The sequence below is a fragment of the Melanaphis sacchari genome, unplaced genomic scaffold, assembly GCF_002803265.2.
Source record: "Melanaphis sacchari strain LSU unplaced genomic scaffold, SCAv2.0 Contig11_pilon_pilon, whole genome shotgun sequence".
Taxonomy (NCBI): domain Eukaryota; kingdom Metazoa; phylum Arthropoda; class Insecta; order Hemiptera; family Aphididae; genus Melanaphis; species Melanaphis sacchari.
This window is the reverse complement of record NW_020270469.1, coordinates 1,785,123-1,811,474: the sequence shown is the minus strand read 5'-3', so window position 1 is coordinate 1,811,474 and position 26,352 is coordinate 1,785,123. Positions and strand designations below refer to the sequence as shown.

The window sequence follows — 26,352 nt, the reverse complement described above, 5'->3', positions numbered from 1 at the left end:
GAATCTTAAAAACGTATACAATTAATCTCAACGTGAAATAAAAAGAATTGAATACTTCAGCACCTCCCACAAGTCTTTAGTTTTCAAAATTGAAAACTTTTAAGTAGAAAATTATATCATCATTTTTAAAAGAAAACAGTAACTAATAAGTTGCATATTGCCATTTATGCAAACGTGAGTTTTGTAGTTGTCAGTTTATAGATAATAATAGGTATGTTGATTGTAGAATAGATAAATTATAATCAACACATCATCTAGCAATGACATAAGCTACTTAATGAAGCAAGTACTATTATTAACACATTAACACTATAACAGTGTATCATACTTTTACCAATCAATTACAAACGTGAAATCCAAATAAAATGTAAGATATAATGTTTGTAACAAAATCTTAAAACACAAACCTATTTTTTTTATAAAAAAAATTATACTTTTTTTAAAAAGTAAATACTACGAGTAAATTACGAGTTCACAAGTTATTTATTTAGAGTTAAATAAAGTAAAAATAATTTATGTAGACAAAACGTATGATATATAATTAATTATCGTAATTGACTTGCCCTATAAGGATGAACTGCATCCGGCACCTGCTTATTTTGCCTCAATGCCCAACCCAATGCTATCTATTGTTTTAGATTATATTTTATATAATAATAATGTACCTTGTACCTATTTATAGTTTATAATAATAATAATAATTGTACTTGATTCGTTATTATAATTAAAGTTTAGTGTTAAAAATGATAAAAATATAAATTGTATGCTATACATGTAGTCTTAATATAGGTAGGTACACAAGAAGTTTGTATTCTTTATTTAAATCAATTTAAAGATAATATTGAAATAAAATTTTTAAAAAAAGTAATGTTTTAACTAAAGAATAACGTTAAAAATAAATGAGTAATGAGATAAATCACATATATATTTATTGAGAAAATATATTTAAAATTATAATGTCGAAACGAGAAATTGTAACTATATCGTTCATATTTAATTAATATGTGAATAATACAAACACCATCACCATACATATAATATGGACTGTAGCAATGCAACAGGGAATATGTGACATCTTTAAAACTTTATAAAGGAACAAATACAATCTTTTCTTTATATTAAAAATCAGTATTAGATATTTTACACAATTTTAGCATTTGAAAATTAAGTTTATTATATGTATGTATATATTTTTTTTATTTTTTTGAAACTATGTTAACCTAATAAAAATATACGGTAGAAAACATTTAAAAAAAAAAATATTAGTGTATATTATAACGGTAACGGTTTTAAAGGGAGGGATTAATAATATTTTATAGGAATTATTTAGTAAATATCATAAAAATTTTAAAATTTAACGAGGATAAAATTTAATGATAATTCACTACATAAGAAAAGCAATTCGATGACGGTCTATTGACCATAAGATTATAAATAAGTATATTTCATGGTATGTTTTTTGATATTGCTACAACATTAATTAATTTTACTATTAGTATTACGGTAAATAGTTAAATTCTTTCCAAAAACATTATATTTATTAAATGTATTTAATAACTATAGTAATAAGATAAATATAGTCATATAATTTATTATTGTTATTAACTTTTCAATCAAAGCTGATTTACCATACAACAAAGTGGTTATACCGTGGTAAAACCAAGCAATAACAATTAATCTTAAATATTTTAAAAATATAACTTTCTTTATAAAATATAAAAACATACAAATAAATTTCAAGTCCCAATGAATAATATTTTTAAATCTCAACAAAATAAAGAAAATCGTTATTCTTTATTTAAATATAAAATTTCGTTAAAATATGAACTTCAAATGTCTTTAAAAAAAATTGTGTCTATAATGTATCTTTGATATTTTTAAATATCGGTAATAATAACTTACATTATATTAACAACGCACAGAATGGAGAGCGACATCTATGTAAAGAGTTTAGAGTTATCGAGTACGTTTTAGCGACATCTGCAAAAAACAATTGCTAAGGATAATATGTCAGCAGCTGGCAAGATGGCGCTATACGTTACTGATTCTTGAAATATACATTCAAATTATATAATTATTTTTAACAAATTACAATAAAACCTTAATTGTTTAAGTACCTATCAACTTATCTGAAGGATAATCGTATTCATATATTAATGTTATGTTTTCTGTTAGCAAGCAGACATGACAAAACATGTCAACAAGAATCCTATTTTCATTTCCAACATACTGCAGAAGGGTCACCGACAAAGGTGGACACAAAAAACCAGGGAAACGGAATATAAATTATTAATATCATTGTTATTATATAAAACGAGATCGTAAGATAGCGACGGGATAATGTAAACGAATACAATCTTGAATTGATTAAAGTTTAAAATGCTTATAGAGCTTATAAATATAACACAGGAGTGCAAAGAACGAAGGTAGCGATCGAAGCCACCGGACCGGTCACGACAATGACGATGACAACAATATTATAGTATCATAAGAACGTGCCAAATTAATCACCCACAAGCGACAAATATCGAGACTGTTGTCATTAAAAAATATTAATAGAATTAAAAATGTAGAAAGTTTATAATAATAAAAATTTAATAAGTTTAAGATAAATCATAAATGTCTTTATTTTGTTATCTTACACATGAAAAATTTAAAATATTATTATAAATGAGGAAATAGGAAAAATACAGTAATATTAGGAGTAAACTAACACGCATAAAAAGCCAAAAAGTGGAGATGATTAAGATGATAACTGGACATGATTAGGAATTATTAAGCATCGGAGTTACAACTAATTTTTACATTACAAAATCCATCTCAGTGAATTTTTTAAACTACAATTATTAATAATTCAAAAACATTAAATATTTGGAAAACAATATGTTTTTTTTCATTCCTTTGATATTTTTAATAATATTAACATTTTTAATAGGTATATCATAGTGTATAAAATAATATGTATCATGATGGGCGTGTAATGCATATACATTATAGCTGAGAAGAAAATAGATAATGAAAAGAATTATTATTGTAATTCAGAATTCGATGGTGGGTAGAGAGTTCGATATTACGTTTCGTAACTAATAATATACGGGAAACTGAACAATAAATGAAAAAATAAAATGTTACAATATTAATAAAATCGCATCATTACGCATTCATATATTTTATTATAATTATAATTAAGGCTCGGAAGTTGATGCGTTTTGCGTTTTTTTTTTTTTTTTGGAATTTATTAAACGATGATCTCCTAGCCACAAATGTGTTTCATAAACATGTGAATCTAATTAACTAATTTTTACTTCGCATTTTTTTGCATGTTTTGGCTTTTTTAACTTTTTAAGTCATTTTTTATCATTTTCAGGTCCTATTTTCCTTTTTAGTTCAATTTCTTGTATTTATAATTAAATTTTATCAATTAACATCTTTACACGCATAGTTCTTGTTTTACACAGACTGTATATAAGTACCTACATCAAAATTATCATCTTTACACAAGTTGTATACGGGTTAGGTACAGATAAAGATTCAATAGAAAAAGGCAATTGCTAGCTGTAATTTTTACTTTTGACAATATAAAATATGCTTTAATAGTACCTACAATGTAATAATTTTGAGTAATTTTTATTATTATTACCATTCTTTTTTTTTTTAATGTATTTTTATTAATTTTAAACAAATATTCATCATTTTTTAGGTTATTTTTAATGACTTTTTGTCATTTTTAAGTCATATTTGCATTTATTAGGTCATTTTTTAATATTTTTAAGGTTATCAACTTCAGATCCCTAGTTATAATATAAGAATAATCTTAAAACTGAAGAACATATCATTTTCCACGTATTAGTCATCAGTTACTATACAGGGGCACTACAATAATTAATATTATATTTTAATATTTGATATTGTTGATGTTATAGAAAAAATAAAATCATTAGACAATCATTATATATTATGCGAGTGCACCATCGATCATCGTAAATGCATTTAAAATGTTTTGAATTTCGACGTCAACATTTACTGTACATAATATAATTATCATAATTTTGACTAATATTTGATTTATCATACTATTATTATTGTTTTTATGAAAATCTCTGGTCGTTAAACTTGAACAAACAATCGCAATAAGGACTCACAAAAGATTTTAAATGAGAGATACAATATTATATTATTTTTGACATTTTCGAAAAACCCACGAATACCGATACAATACAACAATGTATTATTTTTTCGATATCCCAATTAAAAAAAATAAAAAACCGTCGAAAATGCCTTCATTATCTCTGGTCGATCTTTGAATGAAATAGCGATACGTCTCAAATCTGGAAACGGCGCTTGGTAGTTTGGTACTTACTAATATTATGTAAATATGCTGATTTTTTTTTCATTCACTTCACACCAAAATGAAACATATTTGTGAGATACGTGAACACAAATATTAGTAATAAAATAAATTATATTTGCTCTTTTGTTTTCAAAAAAAGTAGTAAACCTTATTAATGAAGGGAAAGATCATTTTTTATTTACGGTGCACTTTATAGATACAGAGAAAATATAATTAATTTAAAAATCTAATAAATAAGTTTTTTTTTGCATTTATGTTGTAGCTTAATGGAATAAATATTCGTGTTAAGGTCACGTTAAGTACATTATGGCAAAGGATTTATGTGTAAAGTTTATTTAGATACGATAATTGAGAAAATTAAAACTACTTCAACTAGTTAAACTAAACTAGTAAGTCGTAACTTTAATCATAAAATTAAAATGTTTTTTAATATTTAACTATAAATAGATAAACTAATTGAAAATAATAATATTTTATCTGTATTGAAACTATTTGAAGCATTGTTGAAAATTTACAAAAAATACCAATTTGTTATACATGAAAATAAATTTCATATCCCGTTCAACGAAAATTAACAGAAAATCGATATAGACAATAAATATATCTATTAAAATAATTATTATATTAATATGTTAACTCATTCCACATGTGAACTTTAAACTTTATAGTAATTTAAAACTACATAGTAAAGTTTTCTACCTTCCAAACTGTCAAAAAAGTTAAACACTTTCATCAAATTTAAAAATAGATATATATACACGTGTCAAGTAAGTACAATGTATATGATTTATACATCACAGGAATAATGTGGGTGTATATTTTTTTATGTAAATTATTAGTTTCACCCGTAAAATCCTTTACGCCGCCTTCGTGAAAAAAAAAATTAATTAAATATGTAAATGAGATACGCATTCATACATATATAGACTATATATATTATTATTTTTCACAATTAGATAAAAAAAGTTTAATTTATAACATTTATAATCATTGTCCATTGATGAATTATAATTAAACATATTTTATATTAAAACACAATATGATTAGTAATAAAGGTAATGATAAGTTATAAATCATGCCATATTCAAATAATTTTGATTTCTCAACCATCGTTCATCATCAGATATTTTTTATAATACATGTTTATTACTTACCTATTAATTATTTGTTTTAGACGTATAAATATTTAAAAAACTCTTAACATTGTTTTTTTGTTTTTATTTACTCAGGTTAAGATTGTTAAGAATAGATTACGGACAACCATAGGCCAAAAAGATTAGAATCATTAATGCTTTTGTCTTGTGAAAAAGACATTTCCCTTAATTTAGAAGAAGCATTGAACAGAATAAGAAAATTTTCAGAATTGTTGGAAAGAGCTCTATTATTTATATAAATTTATATTACTTGTCCTACTTATGTATTAGTTTATATATATATATATTCAATTGTAATTACTTATTATATTTATTGTACTTATTTCCTAATAATATATTAAAATATTACTACATTAGCAAAGTTTATGTTTGATACATTAATACTTCATAAGTCATCAGAGTTCATGAATATTTTTAATTATTTTATTACTATTTTACATATTTTATTTTTGAATTTAAAAATTAAAATTTATATGGATGAATGTGTACCTAGTTAATTATTATTGTTTATATATATATTTTTTTTTTTTGTACTAAATTATTGATAACGTCGTATAAAAAAATTCTAAATTAGCAAAGAGATTTAAATTATATATAAATATATGATGTATGATGAGTACAGGTAGTATCGTAGTGGGTGGATCGTTGTTTAAATACTTTGCTTAGAGTTTGAAATATACTCGCCACGCAACTGTATATTTATTATGAGAACATTTTTATTTTTTATTTTTAATGAGTTTATTTATTACGATTACTTTAACGAACCGGTTATAGAACTAAAGTGTATAAAAAATACGTGCATCAATATTTTATAGGGAAAACTAATACATGATTTACAATAAATATAAGTAAATAAAGATATCGTTTACAAATATTTTTTCAGAATAAACTATAAAAAATTCAATAATACATAAGTTTGATTAAGACTCAATAAAAATTACATTTCAAATAATTATTCTACGTACTTATTAAGAGCAATCAATCAGTAGAATGTCTAAAATAAATTGATTTTTTTATACAGGCCAATTTAAACAATTTTAATTTTATAAAAATTCAATCATAAGTAGTAAATATACATTTATTAATAGGTTTATAATATTTTTTTAAATTTCGCTCTTTTCATTATTAAAAATAAACTAACTAAATGATGTGAATTAATTTTTAATGAAAATGAGTACCTTAATCTTCATTTAAAACTTAAGTAGTAACTATTATAAAAGTAAAAAATTAGTCAGGTAAATACCAGAAATATGCGATTAAAAATTATAATTTATAATTACTAATTTTAATCATACATGAAAACTTTTGTTATAGGGTTATATAACTTTACATTTGTAAAATTAAAAAATACTAGAGACAATCAATAAGTCGAAGCGTGGATTAAAATACAAGTTTACGATTAATTAAATGTTTAGGAACATTCAGTTTTATAAAATATTTGACAGCTTTAAATACAATGTTATTAAATTAACTACAGTTAATAAATTATTTCAATTGATTAATTAAATTTTAATTTAAGTAATATAAAAACTTTTTAAATGCATATCATAAAAGTTTTAAAGTAAAATATTATAAGTGAGTATCATTAAGTTTCCACACAAAATAATCAAGTCTTTATAATAAATTAAAATATTTTTAGTATAGGAAATATTTAAATAACTGTATAATATATCTGGCAATGTATTTATTTTTTTTTATTTCAACGAATATAATAATATTGCTAATACATAAAATTGTACATCAATATAATATAAATAAATACCTACAATTTTCAAAAAACTTGTACTACAATAATGTGGTAGTTATGAACATTGTACATACATGTGAAATTTAAGTGTAATTATTAACTTATAAACAGATAATTAAAATAATATTGCACTACTTATAGTATGTGTCAAACAAATAAAAAAAAAAACTTTAAAGATTCTTTAAGTCTCACACTTAAATACACATAAATTTCAAAGATTATCGTTGAACATGAATTTACATAAAAAAATTTAAATAAAATAATTTAGATAAAGTCCAATGATCGAATTTAACTAAAAAAGCTAATAAAATTATAAGCAAGTAACATAATTACGTTATGAGATTATTGTAAAAGAATATTGATTGTATCATCGTTTGGCATTTAGTATGTACTATAAACAGAGCCGTACCGTGAGGGGGGCTTAGAGGACATGCGCCCCGGGCGCATGGTTTAAAGGGGTGCCAATTTTTTTTTTTTTATATAATATTTTAAACTACATATAAATAAAATATATGAGAAAGATTATTGTTTTACAATTATTTTGGATCATTACAATTTTTTTCTGAACAAATTTCCGACTAGGGTCGAGTAATAACAATTAGTCAACCGCAACATGTTATAATTGTATTATTTGGCTTTATAATAAATTATCGTATTTTTTATCTCAAAATCTACTGCACGTCGAGCACGCGGGTTGCGATAAGCGATAATAAAAAGAAAACAGATACAAATATTATTGCTTATTGGTATTATTATACGTTATCTGAAAAGTTCGTTCCTACATTTTTCTTGCACCACTTCTTGTTATTTGTTCGTAAATTTTTCATATCGTCAATTTGGCGAAGTAATAAAAACTTTAGGTAACATATCTACCAATCCAATTTTTGGCGACGGGGTTGCTAATACAGAAAGTATATTGGAATAGCTTGATTTGCAATTTGTTTATTTTTTAGTCATGTGGGATAAAATAATGAATCAAATATATCATGTAAATAAAATATTAAAAAGCTCAAATATTTTAATAGATCAGGCTTAAAAAATAATAAATTCATTAAATGTTTCTCTTTCAGAAATGCGTGATAGTGGAAATGAACAAATTAAAACTAAAACTATTAGTATTTGTGATAAAGTTGGAATAAAATCTGAATTAAAAATTAAAAGGAAAATTATGAGCGGAGAAAATCATCGGGTGAAGATATTTCTACAGATCAATTTTTAATATTGGAATAATACAAAGTTCTTCATAATATGATGACTCAAATAAAATGGAGGTGTAAACAATTTTCAAATATTGCTGATAATTTTCAATTTTTTCTGGTCATTCACTATCTGTAACACCAATTGAAACATTGAAAAAATGTACAGCCGATTTAGCAATCAAATACAACGAAAATATTGACCAGAAAATAATTAACAAAATCAAATTTTTTAAATATCAAGCAAAAGCAATTCTACCAGACTTAAATACAACTGCCTTAAATATTTTAAATGCAATTAAAAATATGAACTTGATTCAACTTGTCCAAACTTAATAACTGCATATACTCGTAGATTGTTTCTTACCATGTCTATTATCATCGTTTCCTCGGAATGCTCTTTTAGTAAATTGAAATTAATTAAGACGTATTTACGATCAACCATGTCGCAAGAAAGATTAACTAATTCAGCAATATTGTCAATTGAGAATAAAATAACAAAAAACATCGACTTTGAAGATGTCATTGAAGATTTTGTTCTAAAAAGCTCAGGAAAATTTACAGTTTTAAATTAAGTACCTATGTGATACGTATATGATACGCTCTTGTGAGTCTTATGATATGTTTGTAAATATAACATGTATAATATAATATAATTTGCGATTTGTATTATTTTTTAATTATGTTATACCTAAATGTTTTATTTAATAATTACTATTGTAACCAGCTTTAGTTTTTTTTCGAATTAATGTTCAAAATACGTTGTAAAAAAAAAAAAAAATACAGTACAATAAAGTAGGAATTAAATAGAAATGAAATGCATAATGATAAATAAAATAGGGGGTGAATATTTTTAATTTTGTCCTGGGTGCCAAATCTTAACGGCACAGCTCTAACTATAGATTATAAAAAATAAAACTAGTTCAAAAAAGTTATAAATGGCTTTATTCGATGAAATAAATTTAAAAACACCCATAATTTTCTTTTTTCATAAGCAACTTATTAAATATTATTTATAGCTAGTTGAACAAAAATTTGATCACAGTTAATTTCTAAAAACTATCCCAAAAAAATCATATTAAAATAATAAATACAGTTCGATTTTAAATTGACCAATAAACGATATTTTTATTTTAATACGAGGTACATATTTACATGCATACCTATATTCTGTAAGATGGTACAACATATTTTACGTATGTTAACAAGTTTATACCCCATATAATGTAAATACGTTTCTTGTACATTTGTGCAAAATTAAAATATATATATATATTTTTTATAAACGTTTTAAAAAAATAATCTTATTTTAATTTTAGTTAAAAACTCATCAATTAAAACGACTTAATATACACAACATTTAACCATGGAAATACATTCGAAACCAAATATACAACAGAGTAATAGTTTTCCGGTTCGTTTAGTGTGTTTATCTGTGGTTTTTGGAATATAATATTGCAAAGTAGATGTAATAATATTTGTTTCAATCATTTTAAATGGTGCTTATTCTTTATTGTTTATAAAAATAATAACTTATCAGTTGATGGTAATGCTGACATCTAAATTCGATTTTTCGACACACAAAATATTTACAATTTTTTAATACTGATAAAAATAATACAGAAAACTTTATGTTAGTTTGATAATAATTATAACTATACACAATAATATACATTGTCATATTGGATAATTAATCCTAACAGTTTCGTAGTATTATTTGAGATATTCGTGTGTCTGTAGGTACTAATCATATACGAAGTCGGGCATGGCAGAAACCTACGGGTGCCCACTAAAAATTCTGCCGAATAGGCGTCCGAACTATAGGCCTTCAGGCCTACTCCCGGACATAAGCGCCATATGATAAAAAAAAAAAAAATATATACGAAGTTACAATGAGGAAAATGACGTATCTTTCATATTTAATGAAAAAGGCAAAAAACAATTGATTTATAGTAACTATACGTCTAGAAAAAAAAAAATTAAAATACGTGGCGGTGTGTTAAGTACTAAAGTATATATTATATGGGTTTAAATGTCCAATTAATAAATATGAATAAATCGAGTTTCGACTAAAGTCATGCAAATGATAAAATTGACTTTAAAACGACAACAAATCTCTTAATTTCCTTTAATTTTAAACTCAAAAATTTTTCTATTAAAGTACTAACTACATACACTCAAGTTCAAGATTGAAGCATTTTTACTGTTCCAAAAGGTTAGGTAAAGTTAAGCAAAGAGCTCATTTTAAGATCACTTAACTCAAAATTTAAAAACATTTTTGAAATAAGCTTATCAGCTGTTTTATTATAACCGTTGCCCGTTGGTTATATAGTATAATATATTATAATATATTGCAGACGCAATTCGGTGAGTTGGTATATATATAATAAAAATTGATACTTACAACAGTTAAGACAAATTTAGTGTAATATTGTATTTTATTATTGTAAATTAAATGCATTTATATTTTTATAAAATCACACTAACAAATTTAACCATACGAACAGGGAGAAGTATATATACATAATAGAGACCGGATATAGTATTATCGCATGAATATATGTGTTCGTAGATGCATCTGCACGAAAATAAACGCATTACGACATTACAAACACTCCTTCTTATAGGTACCTATACCCATATACATATTTATATAAATATAATATTATAATGGGGTCTAAAATTTAAGAGAAAAGCATCGCATACTACGTGTATGTTATATTATAAATACAAGTTTAATGCGCGTGTATGAAAATAATATTACAATGTATACATAAAATAATATGCACCTACATAGAAAGTGGATAAAACAATAATTTCCGTTACACATCAACCCGACTTTACAAAGAAATATTATAATAATATGTATAGATATAGCTATATAGATAAGTGTATATACGTTTTGTATATTATAATAATGCGTATAATATTAATTATCATACAACCAAACACAATATATTAAACAATAAACTGAATATAACGCTGAGAAATATATACATTACATACAATGTTGTTTTTAATAAAAAGTGTAGGCAGGCTAAACATAAAATTTGCAAATTCCTATTGACCTTTATAATTGTATTGCGATATTTTCGATGACTGCAATACTCAATTATTGTTTCCCCAGCCCTGAGTACATGAATAAAAAAACAAACAACGAGGTACACATAAAACCGTCTCCATTTGTATATATAATAATACGCTCGAAGACTATACGCTAAATTTGCGATATGAAGAATTTATTTGTCTTTCTAAATGCTATCAGATAGTATATGTACACACCATATTATACATATATGTATATAAATTATATACGAGCCGTCGGTATATTATATTCTTCAATTTTTACGGGCTTTCTCAGTATACGTATAACACAAACTAAGATAGGTTTCGGTACTAAGAAGTTTTTGAAAGTAATATTCTTAAATATTATACTCATAGTGTCCTAAAAAAACTCAAATTACAGATTGTATAATTTCTTATATAATAGTAACTTTGTTTATCGGGATATACTGAAACATATACATTTTGGTATAATATGTACCTATATAATAATGCTTAGCAATAAAATGTAATTCATAATTTATTACTAAGAAAACTAAGAGCAGAAAATGTATAAATAAAAATTAGGTATAATTATAATATACAACATTCTCCACTGTAAATAAGATAAAATATTATTAATTTTGTTATCAAAATAAATTAATTTACAATAATTATATTATTATTTATTAATTGAAGTACCTAGGTATCATTGAACAGTATAAAATATAAATAAGTTAATAAATAAAATGGTTACCTAAAAATCAATTCAAATGTTTAAAAAATTATTGTGTATCATAAATCAATAATTCTCTACGAATAATATTTTTTAAGCAATAAAATAACTTAAATCATTTTTTTTTTTTTTTACTTTAGATTTTTTGGGTTGCTATTTAAACAATTTATGAATAATGTCGAACTCAATTTGCAAGCCTTAGCTATTAAAATTAAAAATGTCATGAATAATTTGTATATTTTAATGATTCAGATGATTTTAATGAAAATTAACTCAATTGACTGTGTAATTTCAATATGTTTTAATTGCTCTAAGAATGACTTTACTTATGTGTTATACCTTTAAAGTTTTTTTTTTATTAAAAAACATCATACACAAATTTAAAAAAAATTAAACGTATATATTTATAAATAGGTACTTTATAAAAGAATTGCGCAGACATTTTGAAAATTACAATATCACGTCTAGAGAACGTTGATACCTACGAGTATTTGGTGAAAATATTAAATCTCTACAGTTATTTATTTTTAAATTAAAAAAAACAATCTATACTATTTAAAAAATAGTACACTCGTACTCTGTAGTTGGAAGCCTACATGATGGTGTATTGTATCATACATAATATCTGTGATTATAAGTATGTAGTACGCTAAAAAGTTTACTCATATTATATTATCATTATAACTTATAATTTAACGATGGAATACACTTACGTCGTCCGAAGATCTGGCAGCCGCCATGACGGGCATTCCGTAGTCGCCTCTCGGGTCGTGTATGCCGTTCAACTTGATGACGCGTATGCCGTTAGCCAGGCTATCACCGTCCGTTACGTGGGCCGTGTGCGCAAAATCGTCTGGCGGCTGCCCGGCGCCGCAGTCGACACCGTCTTCGGTGCGCTTGCTGCTCGTGGTCACCGTCTCCTTGTACTTGGCGGTCGGCGGCGGCGGCGGCGACGACGGCAGCGTCGACTCCGCCTTTGGGCTCGCGGTCGCTTCGGCGTCGGCCACGGTCCGCTTCTTCGCGGCCGCGGCCGGTGGCCCGTTGACCACGGTCACCGGTTCCCACACTTCGGACGTGGCGCTCGTGTAGTAATTGTCCTCTTTGGTCTCGCGCGCGACCGCTCGTCCACCACCCGGCCGGCGCGGGCCACGGTCACCTCCTCCCGCGTGACCACCGTCGACTTGACGCTGAGGTTCGTCTCCAGGTGGACGGGCGCCCGCAGTATGCCCGCCCGGACCAGTATCTGGTTGAGCAGGTCGCAGTCGGGCACGTCGCCGCGCAGCAGCGCCCGCTTGATGGCCGCCCCGTCGTCGCCGTCCAACGACACCGGACACCCGTTGACCAGCAGCACCTCCTCCTCCTTGACGCTCGACTTCTTCTCGCAGTCCACCACCACCGCGCCCTTGCCCAAGATCGACTCGACCGTCTCTTGGATCTCGTCGTCCATCATTTCGCGTTCGGCCCGTTCGATCCGGCGGCGGCCGACGTCGCGATATTATATTCTGCAGACGGGCTTATCGCGCGTCCGCTCGACTTCCGCGTTTGTAACAGCAGTAGACGGTTGTTGTGATTATGCCGTGAGATGTTTGAACGACGACACGCCGCGAGCGCCGTGCGATTTGGACGACGGTTCAGAAGCCCGCCGGTACCGTCGTTGGTCGTACATAAATTTTACCGTACGATATTCAACAATAATTATTGTACACTGCCGTGTGCGGAGGCGGCCGACCGTACGGCGTCTGTGTAATGTGCGTCCGACGACAGATGACCGTTGCGCGACCTAAACGATGACGGAACAAAAACAAACACACACACACACCTATGAGACACGACTTACGAATTTATTCAACAGAGCCGTGTCCGAATCGTGCGATATGTCACGCTGGAGGGATTATACCCGTTGTATTATAATACAAATACACGTGTGTGTGTATATATATATATATATTTCGGATGATCCCGCTTGTACGTTATTATAATATAATCCCGCTTACTCAATACGTATGCTGTGGGAATTCTAATATGCGCTGTACGCATACGCTTGTGACGGGGACGAGCCACTTCGGAATATTACACGAATGTAGATTAGGTGCTTGCGGGACTTGCGTGGATTTCGTATTATAATATATTATTACGCCCGACTCCGATGTTTTAAATATAATAAAACGGACGATTTCACACGAATTTCGGTTTTTAATCGCCGTACGATAATAACTGGCCCTGTGTTTTTTTTTTTTTTTTTCTATACGGCGTGTTCCTATTGGAATCTATATTACACGACATGTACAAAATCTAATTTTAGACAAATAGTTCACAAAAACATGCAATATAATATAACCGCCATATTCGAGCAACGGAATAATAATATAGAGTATGGTACAACGATGCACAGACGCACACGTGCGAAGGAGTACACTTGTCTATGTACATATTATAAACAGTGCATTAAACTATGATGCATTATAAATTATTTGAAAGTAAACTATAAGAGGTGCAAGTCAATTTAAACGGTTATATCGAGGTTTTTCGAAAAATTGTTTGTACTTATGACATTAACTACGTTTTAAAAATGTCTGTAAACTTTATGTTATAAGTACATTTTACTGGTAAAATAAATGTGCTCACAGAAAACTTCGTAAGGTAACACGATTTGGATATGACTCTGTGTATAAATGGACGACATAATATTATAATTCAGGTGTATAATAAAAATAACTAACCACCGTCTCGAAATGCATTTTATTACACAAATCACACTGCGGTGAATTTTAAATATATATATAATAAATAAGCATATAATTATACATAGACGTTGCAAAACATCCTGAGATTGTAATAATATAATTTATAAAACCATTACCGAACGCCACGAACGTGCAAGTTAAGCGTACGACCAAAAACGCACACTCGTCAACACACGAATGACCTAATATTAAAATATTAATAAATTTACGACTAATTTAAAATATCCCGCCAGGCTCCACCGGAGAAAATACACATCACTTGGGCGATTAACTAATAAAGTACCCATTCCAAAAGAATAACAAATTATATTGTATGAATAAAACTAGGTAGATTTGATTACCTTTATAATTTATATCAAAGACTTACTAATAAATAATAATTTCTATGCACCTTCATTGGCATGACGCCGCTATAAAAATTTCGGTAGGAAATGGCAATTTCGATCATTTTAATCATTACAAGTCTAAAAAAGCGAATGACACAATTCAAATGAATTAACTCGACAACTTGCGGTAATGACAAAACATTGTAACGAAAAAAAATATAATTTTTCTTTCCATAAAACCCTTCACAGATTTGACGTCATACTTATGAGGTGATTTCTCGGTGCTTGGAAACCTACAGTATATATAACCACTGACAAAGTAGTCAATAACGCTATAAAATAATAATATTAAATGCTGTATCTCATAAATAGGGCTTTATTTTTAATATCCTCGACTAGGTTCGATTAAGTTTGTAACTCTAGACATGACATACGATGAGACTATGTAAACGAACACATGCCATCGGATTATTATACAAGAACGAATAATATAATATTATTATTGTTATATGGCTTACGACAAACATTAGTATTGTGCACGTCATTAATTAATGTATGCACAACATGCGCAAATATTATTATCACGATTTAATCGAGTATAAAGTTTAAGTTTTTTTAATACATTTTTTGTATACATGTATAATATTATTATGAATTTCGTTATTATAATAATAAGTGCAGTACAACATTGCATTGTATACGTAGAACAATAGCGCATAAATGTTTTATAACGACAAACTTTGCGATTAAATAGCTTTATTTTATCCGTTGTATTTTGTAGCACGGTAGATAACGCACATCGTTCGATAACAAAGTATACATTTTAAATATCATTCTAAAACAGTCGATGTTCAAAGACTGATAATTTACTGGCTTTCATGAAAATCTTTGATAAATTCGAAACGATATGAAAATAATGGGAACCTTGAAGAGTAAAAAACAAAAAAAGACAAAACGAAAATGAGCTGGTTTTTTTTACGTGGGGGTATATTACAAAAGACAGATCTACAAATCTGTAAATACATATTAATTTTTTGAGACGTGTATGAACAACAGAATAATATTTTCGCCTACGCTAATGATATTTCTGTATTCGTGTTTATTCAATCTGAAATAATTTTTCTCGCATCAACTAGTTTTATACAGAGATTACAATATTATACAGACTATAATATAATAAACAACATACACGAATAAATACAACAGACACATCAACAGCAGAACATATAAAAGTTTAAAAATTCTCTAAAAACATAAGTTATTCATTACTTTTAATTATATTATTTTAATAAATGAATTGTAGTCAGAAAAAAGTAACGAAAATCGTGCAACTGTCTGAAAATATTGTATACTAAACAAATAGTTATTTTTTTATTGTAATAATAAGAAATGTAAGATTGCAACTATAAAATAAGACTAAATCAACCACACATAAATAATAAATAATTATAATGTGCTATAATTAATTAAATTTGTTATAATTTTTTACATTCTAGTAGCTTAATTATTTTTGAAATTTATTTATGTCGTTTTCAGTTTAATTAAAGAAAATACTAAAGACTTTTAAAAAAATTATTTCATATTTCACTAATAATCAATATAATCTTACAATTTATCTAATACTTAATGAAACTTGCAAAAAAAAAATAAATCATCTAACTACCAATGATAAAATTATCAAAAATTAAGCTTAATGATACAATAATACAAATTTTTGTTAACAGGATTATAAAATCATAACTTTTAAAGTTTTTTAATTTTAAATACTTTCTAATTAGATAACTTTTTTCTAGAACTATAATGCTTAAACCTATTAATATATTTAACTATTATATAAAATAAACGTGTAACAATGAGAAGAGAAAATATTTGTTTAATATTATTGAAAATATAATTTATTACAGCGTTTATTCATGACTAAATTTAACATAATTTAATCTTCTCAATTAACATTTGTTTAACAAAAAAAAATTTCATATAATTCATAATTGAAAAAAAAATATTTTAATTAATTTTTTTTTTCATATATATTTAGAAATGATACGATTAAAAACTAAATATTAATAAACATTTAAAAAAATAATTATCATAAACACAAGGTTCCTACATAGATATAATTTATAACACACTATATATTTTAATTACTTATAGAATAAATTTTGAGAAAAATATGAAAGAAACCTTGAGGTTTAAATGATCAAAATATAAATAAACATAAAAACGATCATACTATATCAATGGACTTAAATAATAATAGAACAATACAGAGAATATTCAAGTTAAAACTTTAAAATCCTACACTAGTACACTTTAAAAATATATATATTAATAATTAACACATATATTTACAAATACCTAGGTAGATATTACAATATATAGGTACTTTCCTGAAATAATTTTCAAACGAATATTACATAAATCACGAACATAAATGAAAAAAAAACCAACTTATCAAAATGTATTATCAATTCTGATTCACAAATTTAATATTATTAAAAGAAAATCCCTCGTATTTTATTTACTTAATAATATGATCAATGATCATACAAATGCAAACATTATTTATGCACAATACGTGTTATACATTTCATGAGTCTTACAATATCCCCGAAAGTGAGTATTAATCACGTAGTTACACGCGATTTCCATGAAAATAAATTTTCTGAAATTTAAGATTCTTTCTATTAGATATAGAGAAAATCTAAAATTAGAAATATATAAGATAAATTAATATTATCCCAAACATTATAATATGCAACAGGACAAAGAATTTATATTAATTATTATTAATTAATTATGTTATAAGAATTTATCAACAATAACATGCAAAATATTGCAAAGGGTTTGAGAGTTACTTATTTTGTTGAATACGAGCCAATAAAAAAGAAAGAAAGCAAATAAAATACGTCTCATTATTGGCATAGATTAATTACGGATCGGGCCCAGACGAAACAATTCCTAAGAACTTCTAAGACAATCAACGTACCCACCCACTTGTCGGACATCGATTGAAGCAACACGTGTGTGTTAGTACATTACGCAATAATTTATTAAAAATGTAACAGGCTGCTCGAAATAATTCTAAGGATACATTAGTCTGCGTGGTACGCAAATAGTCATTTTCCGCAGGCTTAGTGTTCGTTTTTTTTCTAAATTTTATAAAATGCTGGGAGTGCCGATATAATATATATATAAAGAATACAAAAGAAAAATTAAAACCATGTAGTTTTTAACATTATATTATAATGTTTGGTTTTTTCTCCCACTGCTAATGTCACTGCCATAGCTGCTGCTGTTGGCGCCCACTCGCGGCGTATGGACCGGAAAATAACACGTATGGTTTTGGTTATTTAGGGTTATAATATAATATGTATATGATATTACAATGACCCCGTGCACATGTTTACCTATTTGTTAGCTGCGCGGGAGTGGTGACATTATTCGGGGTAAATTGGTTAGAATATGTGAGTCCTTGAACAAAATCGCCGGAAACAAGGCGTTTGTGTGGACCTATACTCAATCGATATCGAAAAAACAACGACGTCGTTATCCAAGACGCTTTTTTCAATGAAAACACAATTGAGGGGAAAAATTAATTCTCTAGAATATCCTTGAAATATAATACCAGATGTTAAACTCATGCAGTACTAATATAAATGTATATAATATAGAATAATTTCAGCTATATTAAAGTATAAACTAAGTATATATTATAATTTAAGCTATTAGTAATTAACTATAAAAAAAAAAAATCAAAGTACCAACATTAATATTAAAATTTTACATAGTATTCAAATGTAGAAGCTTTAACATCAACATAATTGTTAATATCCCACAAATCAAATTAATATTAAAATCACGAACATGATGTATGTTTACAATAATAAAATTAGTACAGTGTTCAAAAATATTTAAAACATTGATAAAATAAAATAAGCCGAATGGCATACGTTTACAATTTTTAAATTAGTTTCTATAGTGAAAAAAATTAGAGACTATAAATCCAATATGGTACTACCTATAAAAACTAAGTTAGAATATATTTATGTTACCGCAGAAAAGTTTGAAATGGTTTACAATTATCAAAACATAATGAAATTGAGTTATTTTATTTCTCTCAATTATAAAAATAACTACTTCAATTACAACCAACAACCAATATCATAATAAATATAATATTTTTTTATTTATTTCTTTTAAACTAACTTATTTGTAAAAATTTCCCCAGTAATATTTTCTAGTACATAAATATATACACAAAAGCTAAATAATAAATTTTACATCAAATAATTTATTTTTTTATTTATTGTAAGTCGTAATAAAAAAGGAAATACCTACATTTTCTAGCAAATTTTACCTTTTTTACAATATAGTGAATAAACAATTAATTTAAAATATTTGGACACTGAATGAGTACTATAAATTCTTAACATACATTCGAAATTATTCGAGTTCATTGTCTGAATAATATTAATAACCTCACTACAGCATGACTACTATATAACTGTATGGATATTGTTATATACGTACCTATATATTAATACAATTATGATTTACTATCATAAATCACGAATACGAATAGAAGAAATTCAAAAATTATAAGTGAAATAAACTAAAAGGTTTTGCATGGCTTCTTTTATACTATGTATGATGGAAAATGGTTAAATATTCATTAGAATAATGATAAATCAAAAATTTTTATTAAGTCACTTTTAACTGTATTTCGTGATGCAACACAGAACTATAATCGTTAAATTATAATAACTAAGACACATTTATAAACTATAACCTAAATGAAATCTTTGTAAGGCTATTTAGAAGTTTAATAGCATTCCAGAAATTTAGTGGACCAAAAAACACGATTCTTCAAAAAGTCGTAAAAAGTTATAATTCATTTTGGCATTTGTCCGAAAATATAATCAGAAAATAAACTACAACATACATAATTTACACTTAGTCCTAATATTTAAGCCAAAAATACGAAAAATACCATATTTGAATTCATGCCATGCAATTCAAAATATATTGTTTAACGTGTAATTTTTTTTTATTATAGATGATGTTTTATTTTAAATTATTTACTATCATAAATAGTAATGACTTTATCATTTTAACAATTTATATATACATATAAATATACAAAAACTCCACAAATACTAGATTTAAGTATACACACAAATGAAAATAATAATTAAGCTATTCTAACTGGATTCAAAGTATCATTAAAATATAATTAAAACTAAGGATTCATAGAACTAGAAAATCTACTATTATATTACAAAAATTGAATTAAGTAGACAAATTAAAATAATAAAAGTATAAAACTGTATGTTTGTTATAACTTAATTTAATTTTACAAAATAAAAATGGTTTTCAATGCATTACATACTTATACTTTTCACTGCTATTAATATACAGTAAAAACCAACGAACTTCAGTATGAAACTAATATTTTGAATGTGCTTTATATTAATACGATTAAATATTCAAATATTTATTCATCAACAATGCCATTTCAATATCCAATATAACTAAACAAATAGAACTTATTGAAACTAATACAAAATATTAAAACTAAAGTAAACGTAGAACTTAGTAAGGTTGTTTACATTCTAAATAGAAATAATCAAAACACCAATACATGTTTTATCCATTCTTTTTCTATTTACCGAACACAAAATAATATTTAAAATACATAAAATAAATTTTTAGGTAATCGAATAAAAAATAGAGAAGTCATTATTTTATATAGTATAAGTTTTGAAAATATTTCTTCATTGAGTATGGTGAAACGAGTTCAAATTACAAATTAAAAAATTAAATAAGAGTAATTTAGAGTAAACTTAAAATTTTTATCAAAGATTGGTTGAAGACCAGATCACTTAATTTATAAAAACCAAATTATTATTTAATATATGCATATACCTGCTATTAATCTCACTTATTACTTCCTTAAATTAATAGCCTTAAAAATCAACAAAAAAACTACTAACTTTTTTTTCATTATTAAATAAATAATGCGGTATTAGCCACAAAGTATTTATTAATTTATAAATTGACAACACAATTAATTAAATTTTTACTTTTCGTAATTATTATTAAGTAATTGTTCTTGAAAATGTACACACTAAACATTTACGTTGTTTCAAACGACTAGATATGAATTTTTTTTATAATAAAACGAAATAATATATTAAAATTAATAAATAGTTGTTCAAGTATTCTGGTATTCGCAACATAATTACATAAAGCAATAATTATCTATTCCCTTATCTTTTATCAACAAAATTTAAATTTAACATCAGAAAAACGTATTTCATTAATGAATTGTATTATCAAATTAACTTTAACTAATTACATAATAGTCATAGGAAAATTAACATAATTTCATCACTTTTATTCACTCTTAATAATGACAATGATCCTAAATAACTATTAGCTTATAACCAGGGCTCGGAAATTATAACAAATGCATATTTTTCTTGGTTTGTCCTAGGACATCTAACATCCAAACCTAACCTAACTTGCTTATAAAGTTATATCTATCACTTTATTAAATTTAATAAATATGCATGTACAAATAAACTATTGACTCAAATTAGATAAATATAATGTATGTGATTTTTAGTTTATTGTAAACAATTTTTCAAAGAATATAAATTGGACTATAGATTCTATAATATAAAACAGGAGTCACCAAACTGCGGCCCGTGGGCCGCATCCGGCCCTCGAACAAGTTTTCACTGGCTCGCCAAATCACGGCAAATAATCTAAAAATATGATTAGTTTCCAAAATCGTTATCGCGCACACGTGTAATTATCAGCTATATCGGCTATACAATAATTTACAAGCTATAGTTTATAAATGATACGTATTCATACATTCAGGCCTGCTAAAAGCTTTTTTTTGTTTTATGTGACCCTGGATAAAAAAAAATTGGAGACCCCTGATATATAGAATATTGATTCAAATTCTTACTCCTGATTTCTGAAAAACTAATCGATAAAATATTCTTACAGAATACACTAAGATACCATCCGTTAGGTTCTGAACACAATTTATAAGAATCAGTTCACCGTCCAGACAAAGTCGGGAAATACTGTTATAGTATACATAGGTATACATATACATATTTATAATAAAGACTAATCAACACATATATTTTATAATAATACGAATAAGTTATAAGCGCGTTTTTAAACAATATTTTAATAAAATTTTCATTTTTTTATTTTACAATTACAGTTTTTACAAAAATCCTTAAATCATTTTAGCGTAATAGTATATAACGATAAGTCATGATTATACTATGTAGAAATAAAATATATTAGGAGTAAATATAGGAGTAGGAGTAAGACCTTGAATAGTATTTAATGCGACAACGACATCCAATATGATTATACGATAATTAATCATACAAACAATAATATTGAACTTGGCAGAAATCGATTTATACTTAACCATATAATGTAGATACAACGTTTTTCCGACGTCTGTATAGTAATTAATCTAAAATAAATATTTAAAAAATGAATGGAATATTTTTTTGTCTTTGTTGCCAAATAATATGACAAACGAATTCATCTTTAACTGTCATCACCTAATGACTTTCATATTGTTTTCTATAAAACAAATCACCGATCAACCGTCACATATCCAGAGCATTCGACCACCAACGGTTCATTAATTAATAAATTATAATTTATAATGTTTTTTTACTTATTTTTATATAAAAAGAAAATATCTAAAATGTTTATTAAAGAAATACCTACAATAGAATACCATTTTATCATATAAAAATTATTCATGTGCTGTTAATTTTTATTACATATTTAATTACCTAGACAAGGTCATAATAATATAATTATAATAGTCACTAATGTTAACTAATAGTTTTAAATTACTACTTCAATCACTTCATACACTGCAATACAACACACTTTAAATAAGGTCGTCGCCTCTTGGCTCTTATCATTAACATATAGTTTACAATAAAACTTATCAGTTTATTAAATCATGAAAATCGTAGCTTTAAATTGTTTAGTATGAAAGTAAAATTAATTAATCTAGGTATAATTTAATGAAAAAATTAAATCATAAAATAGTAATTAGGTATATCGTTAAATATGATAATAGTATTGAACATATTTTTTATGCCTAGAATTATTATTAAAAATCATTTACATTGGATTTATATTATTGTTATTTAACTTATGAAAATAAATTTTTTTTTTATTTGACACTATTAACCGGAAATAGATCTATTTTGGCCTAGTTCAGTATCCTAGATTTTAAATAACCAGGTATGTAAGTAGATAATACATTTTACGATATACATTGAATAGACAATAAACATTACGGAAAAATGTATTAAATAAAATTAATGATATTCATAGCACATTATACATTTTTTATCTTTTACTATTTTCATTACTGAAAATTACTAAATGATAAATCAATCATAATGATGTCATAAATAATTAATAAAATAATTTTGACTAATAATAATAATTATAATAATTATTATTTTAATTCTACACATTATGATTATAATCATATAACTTTAAATTTAATAAGTATTAATTTGTAGGTAATCATTGTGTCAACAAAAATTTGATCTGATAACTCTTATAATTTTAGTTTGAAACTGAATTACTCATTTAAACATTAAATTGAATATTTTATTTTACATTTATTTTAACAAACAATTGTATCTGTATTGGCTATTTTAATTATTATAATTAATGAATTAATAAGCTTCTACAATATAGGAATCAATGACCAAATTAGTAATTAAATTTAAAAAAAATTTTAGATTTTATCATACATAAAATATGACAGTAGAAATTGCAGAGCACGACTAAACTTATTTACTTGTTAAAAAGTAATTTAATAAAATTAATAAAATTAATGAAAAATTATATTGTTACATAATATTAAAAAATATAATACATTATTATATTAATATATTTTTACTTACATTCCTTTACACGATAAACATTAATAACAAAACTACTTTTTGAAATTTATAATAGTTTACGAGTATATGATAGGTAAATATACAGTTAACTTATACAAGTAATTGATTATTAATTGTATTAAGTATGAAAAATAATAAAAATAATATAACTATTAGGTTACGATATTCTAACTTAGGTACCTGTTTCAATTTAAAATTAAATTAAATTTTGTAGTGTTTCTACTTTATAATAGAAATAACTTTTTTTTTATTGAGTGCATATGTTTCATACTATGCTGTTAAAATATTTTAAATTATTTTTGTAAGTACAAGAATGAATGAGTTTTGAATGTTTTGATATATTTTATTAATATTAACATAACCTAGGTATTGAAAATCAATATAATTAAATAAATAAAAATAAAAAACAAAATTAAGAAAATATAAAGCAATCTTATCTTCTTTAGATTTCGAGTTCGGTGTTTACTAACCCTCGTGTATACATTTATGATAAACATTTTTAAATGATACATTATCTTAATTTTAAATAAATCATTTAAAGCCAACTAAGCAATGTTTCAATTTGATAATAAATTAGACGAAATTGGGAATTAGAAAATAAAAGAAGAATGATTAGGGATTTACACATGAATTCACAATTGTATATACTCGCGATATTATTTTTTAGTTAAATATAGATTCCTATAATACATTATATGTATTTTAAAATTGATTAACAATAAATGCAATAAAATCAATGTCAATTTAGCATGTTAATAAATTAAAAACTATAGGTATTTTAAGTTGTAAAAATATTAACTATGTACAAAGCCAAATGATAATTTACGGCTATTTGCTAAGTGGTCTGAATAGTAGCGCATACCTAACATATGGTCAGAGTATTTATAATCGTCAAGTATTGTTAGGCCTCACCAAAGCTACATATTAAAAAAAAAATCATTAAAAAAATACAACAATTTATCAGAGTATGAACTCGCAAAGCGTATAAACTATATCACAACATAAATTATTAATTATTAAGACGACAAATTTATGTCAATAAAACTTGAACATTTCCGGTCTTACATATTAATATCTATTTTTTTACGTTCGTCCATTAAATTTTTAAAATAGTTTAAATATAATAATTTTTGTTTTATTCATAATATACTAAACACTAAAGTATATAATAAATATATTTATATTCGAGTATATATACTAGTATGTATGTATTTTGATTATTTTCAATACAGATAGTACTATATTATAACCAATACCCAATTTAAAGTGTTTAAAAATAAATTATTTTATTTTTCTTATTTTAAAAGAATTTAATGTTCACTTAATTTCCTATTAATTTATTCTATTTCTATATTTTTTACACATCGCATTATCCGTAAATATAGGTTAGGATACATCAACAATGTCTGAACTTTTCAATTTACTTGCGTAACTTATGTAGATATATAACTACCCCTTATCTGAGACCGAACTAAACGCGGAATATTCAGTACAGTGAGTTTCAAGTAAGTAATTACATCCATTATCATCAAGTTACAGTTGTCAAAACCGTTTAAGCCAAATGTCCGGTGTGCGGAAACGCTGTTCACCCACGGCTTATTAATACATTATTTACATCGTCAACCTATAATATTACCAGTAAATGGTTAACTATTATATTGTACAAAAATAATTGGCTGTAACATTGACAGAATATACTTTTGATGTAAATAATTATAATCCAGTTATTAGTTTTTTAATAAATTAGCTAAACCATAGTCAAAAGTTATCAATATAAAATTAACTTTACAAATTTTAAATCTCATAAAATATATTAATGAAATTAGATTTATATCCAATTGTGCACCTTATAATTAAGATTATTAAGAATACGTATGCATTCACAGCATATTTTTATATTCATTTAATTTTTCAGATAAGTATATAACAACGTAGAAAAATAACCTATTTATATTCGTTTGATTAGCAAAAGCACTATTTTAAATAAAATAATTATTTTTTCTATTTTAAAACTAGTATAATTATTACTGTACTGATTTTTTTTATCAAATGTAAATACTTTATAAAAATTGCAT

General features: G+C 25.6%; 2 protein-coding genes across 2 annotated transcripts in view; both read right to left on the bottom strand.

Annotated features, from left to right (window-relative positions):
• The window catches only part of LOC112604429, a 179,225-nt gene that overhangs the window by 111,092 nt on the left and 41,781 nt on the right, over positions 1-26,352 (bottom strand). The window lies entirely within an intron of this gene.
• LOC112604430 overlaps positions 13,243-26,352 on the bottom strand; it is a 28,884-nt gene continuing 15,774 nt past the window's right edge. Inside the window, exon 2 of the mRNA XM_025353474.1 lies at positions 13,243-14,006. Within this exon, the coding sequence (XP_025209259.1) occupies positions 13,278-13,676 (399 nt within the window). The 5' untranslated portion in view covers positions 13,677-14,006 and the 3' untranslated portion in view covers positions 13,243-13,277. The remainder of the gene's footprint in view (positions 14,007-26,352) is intronic.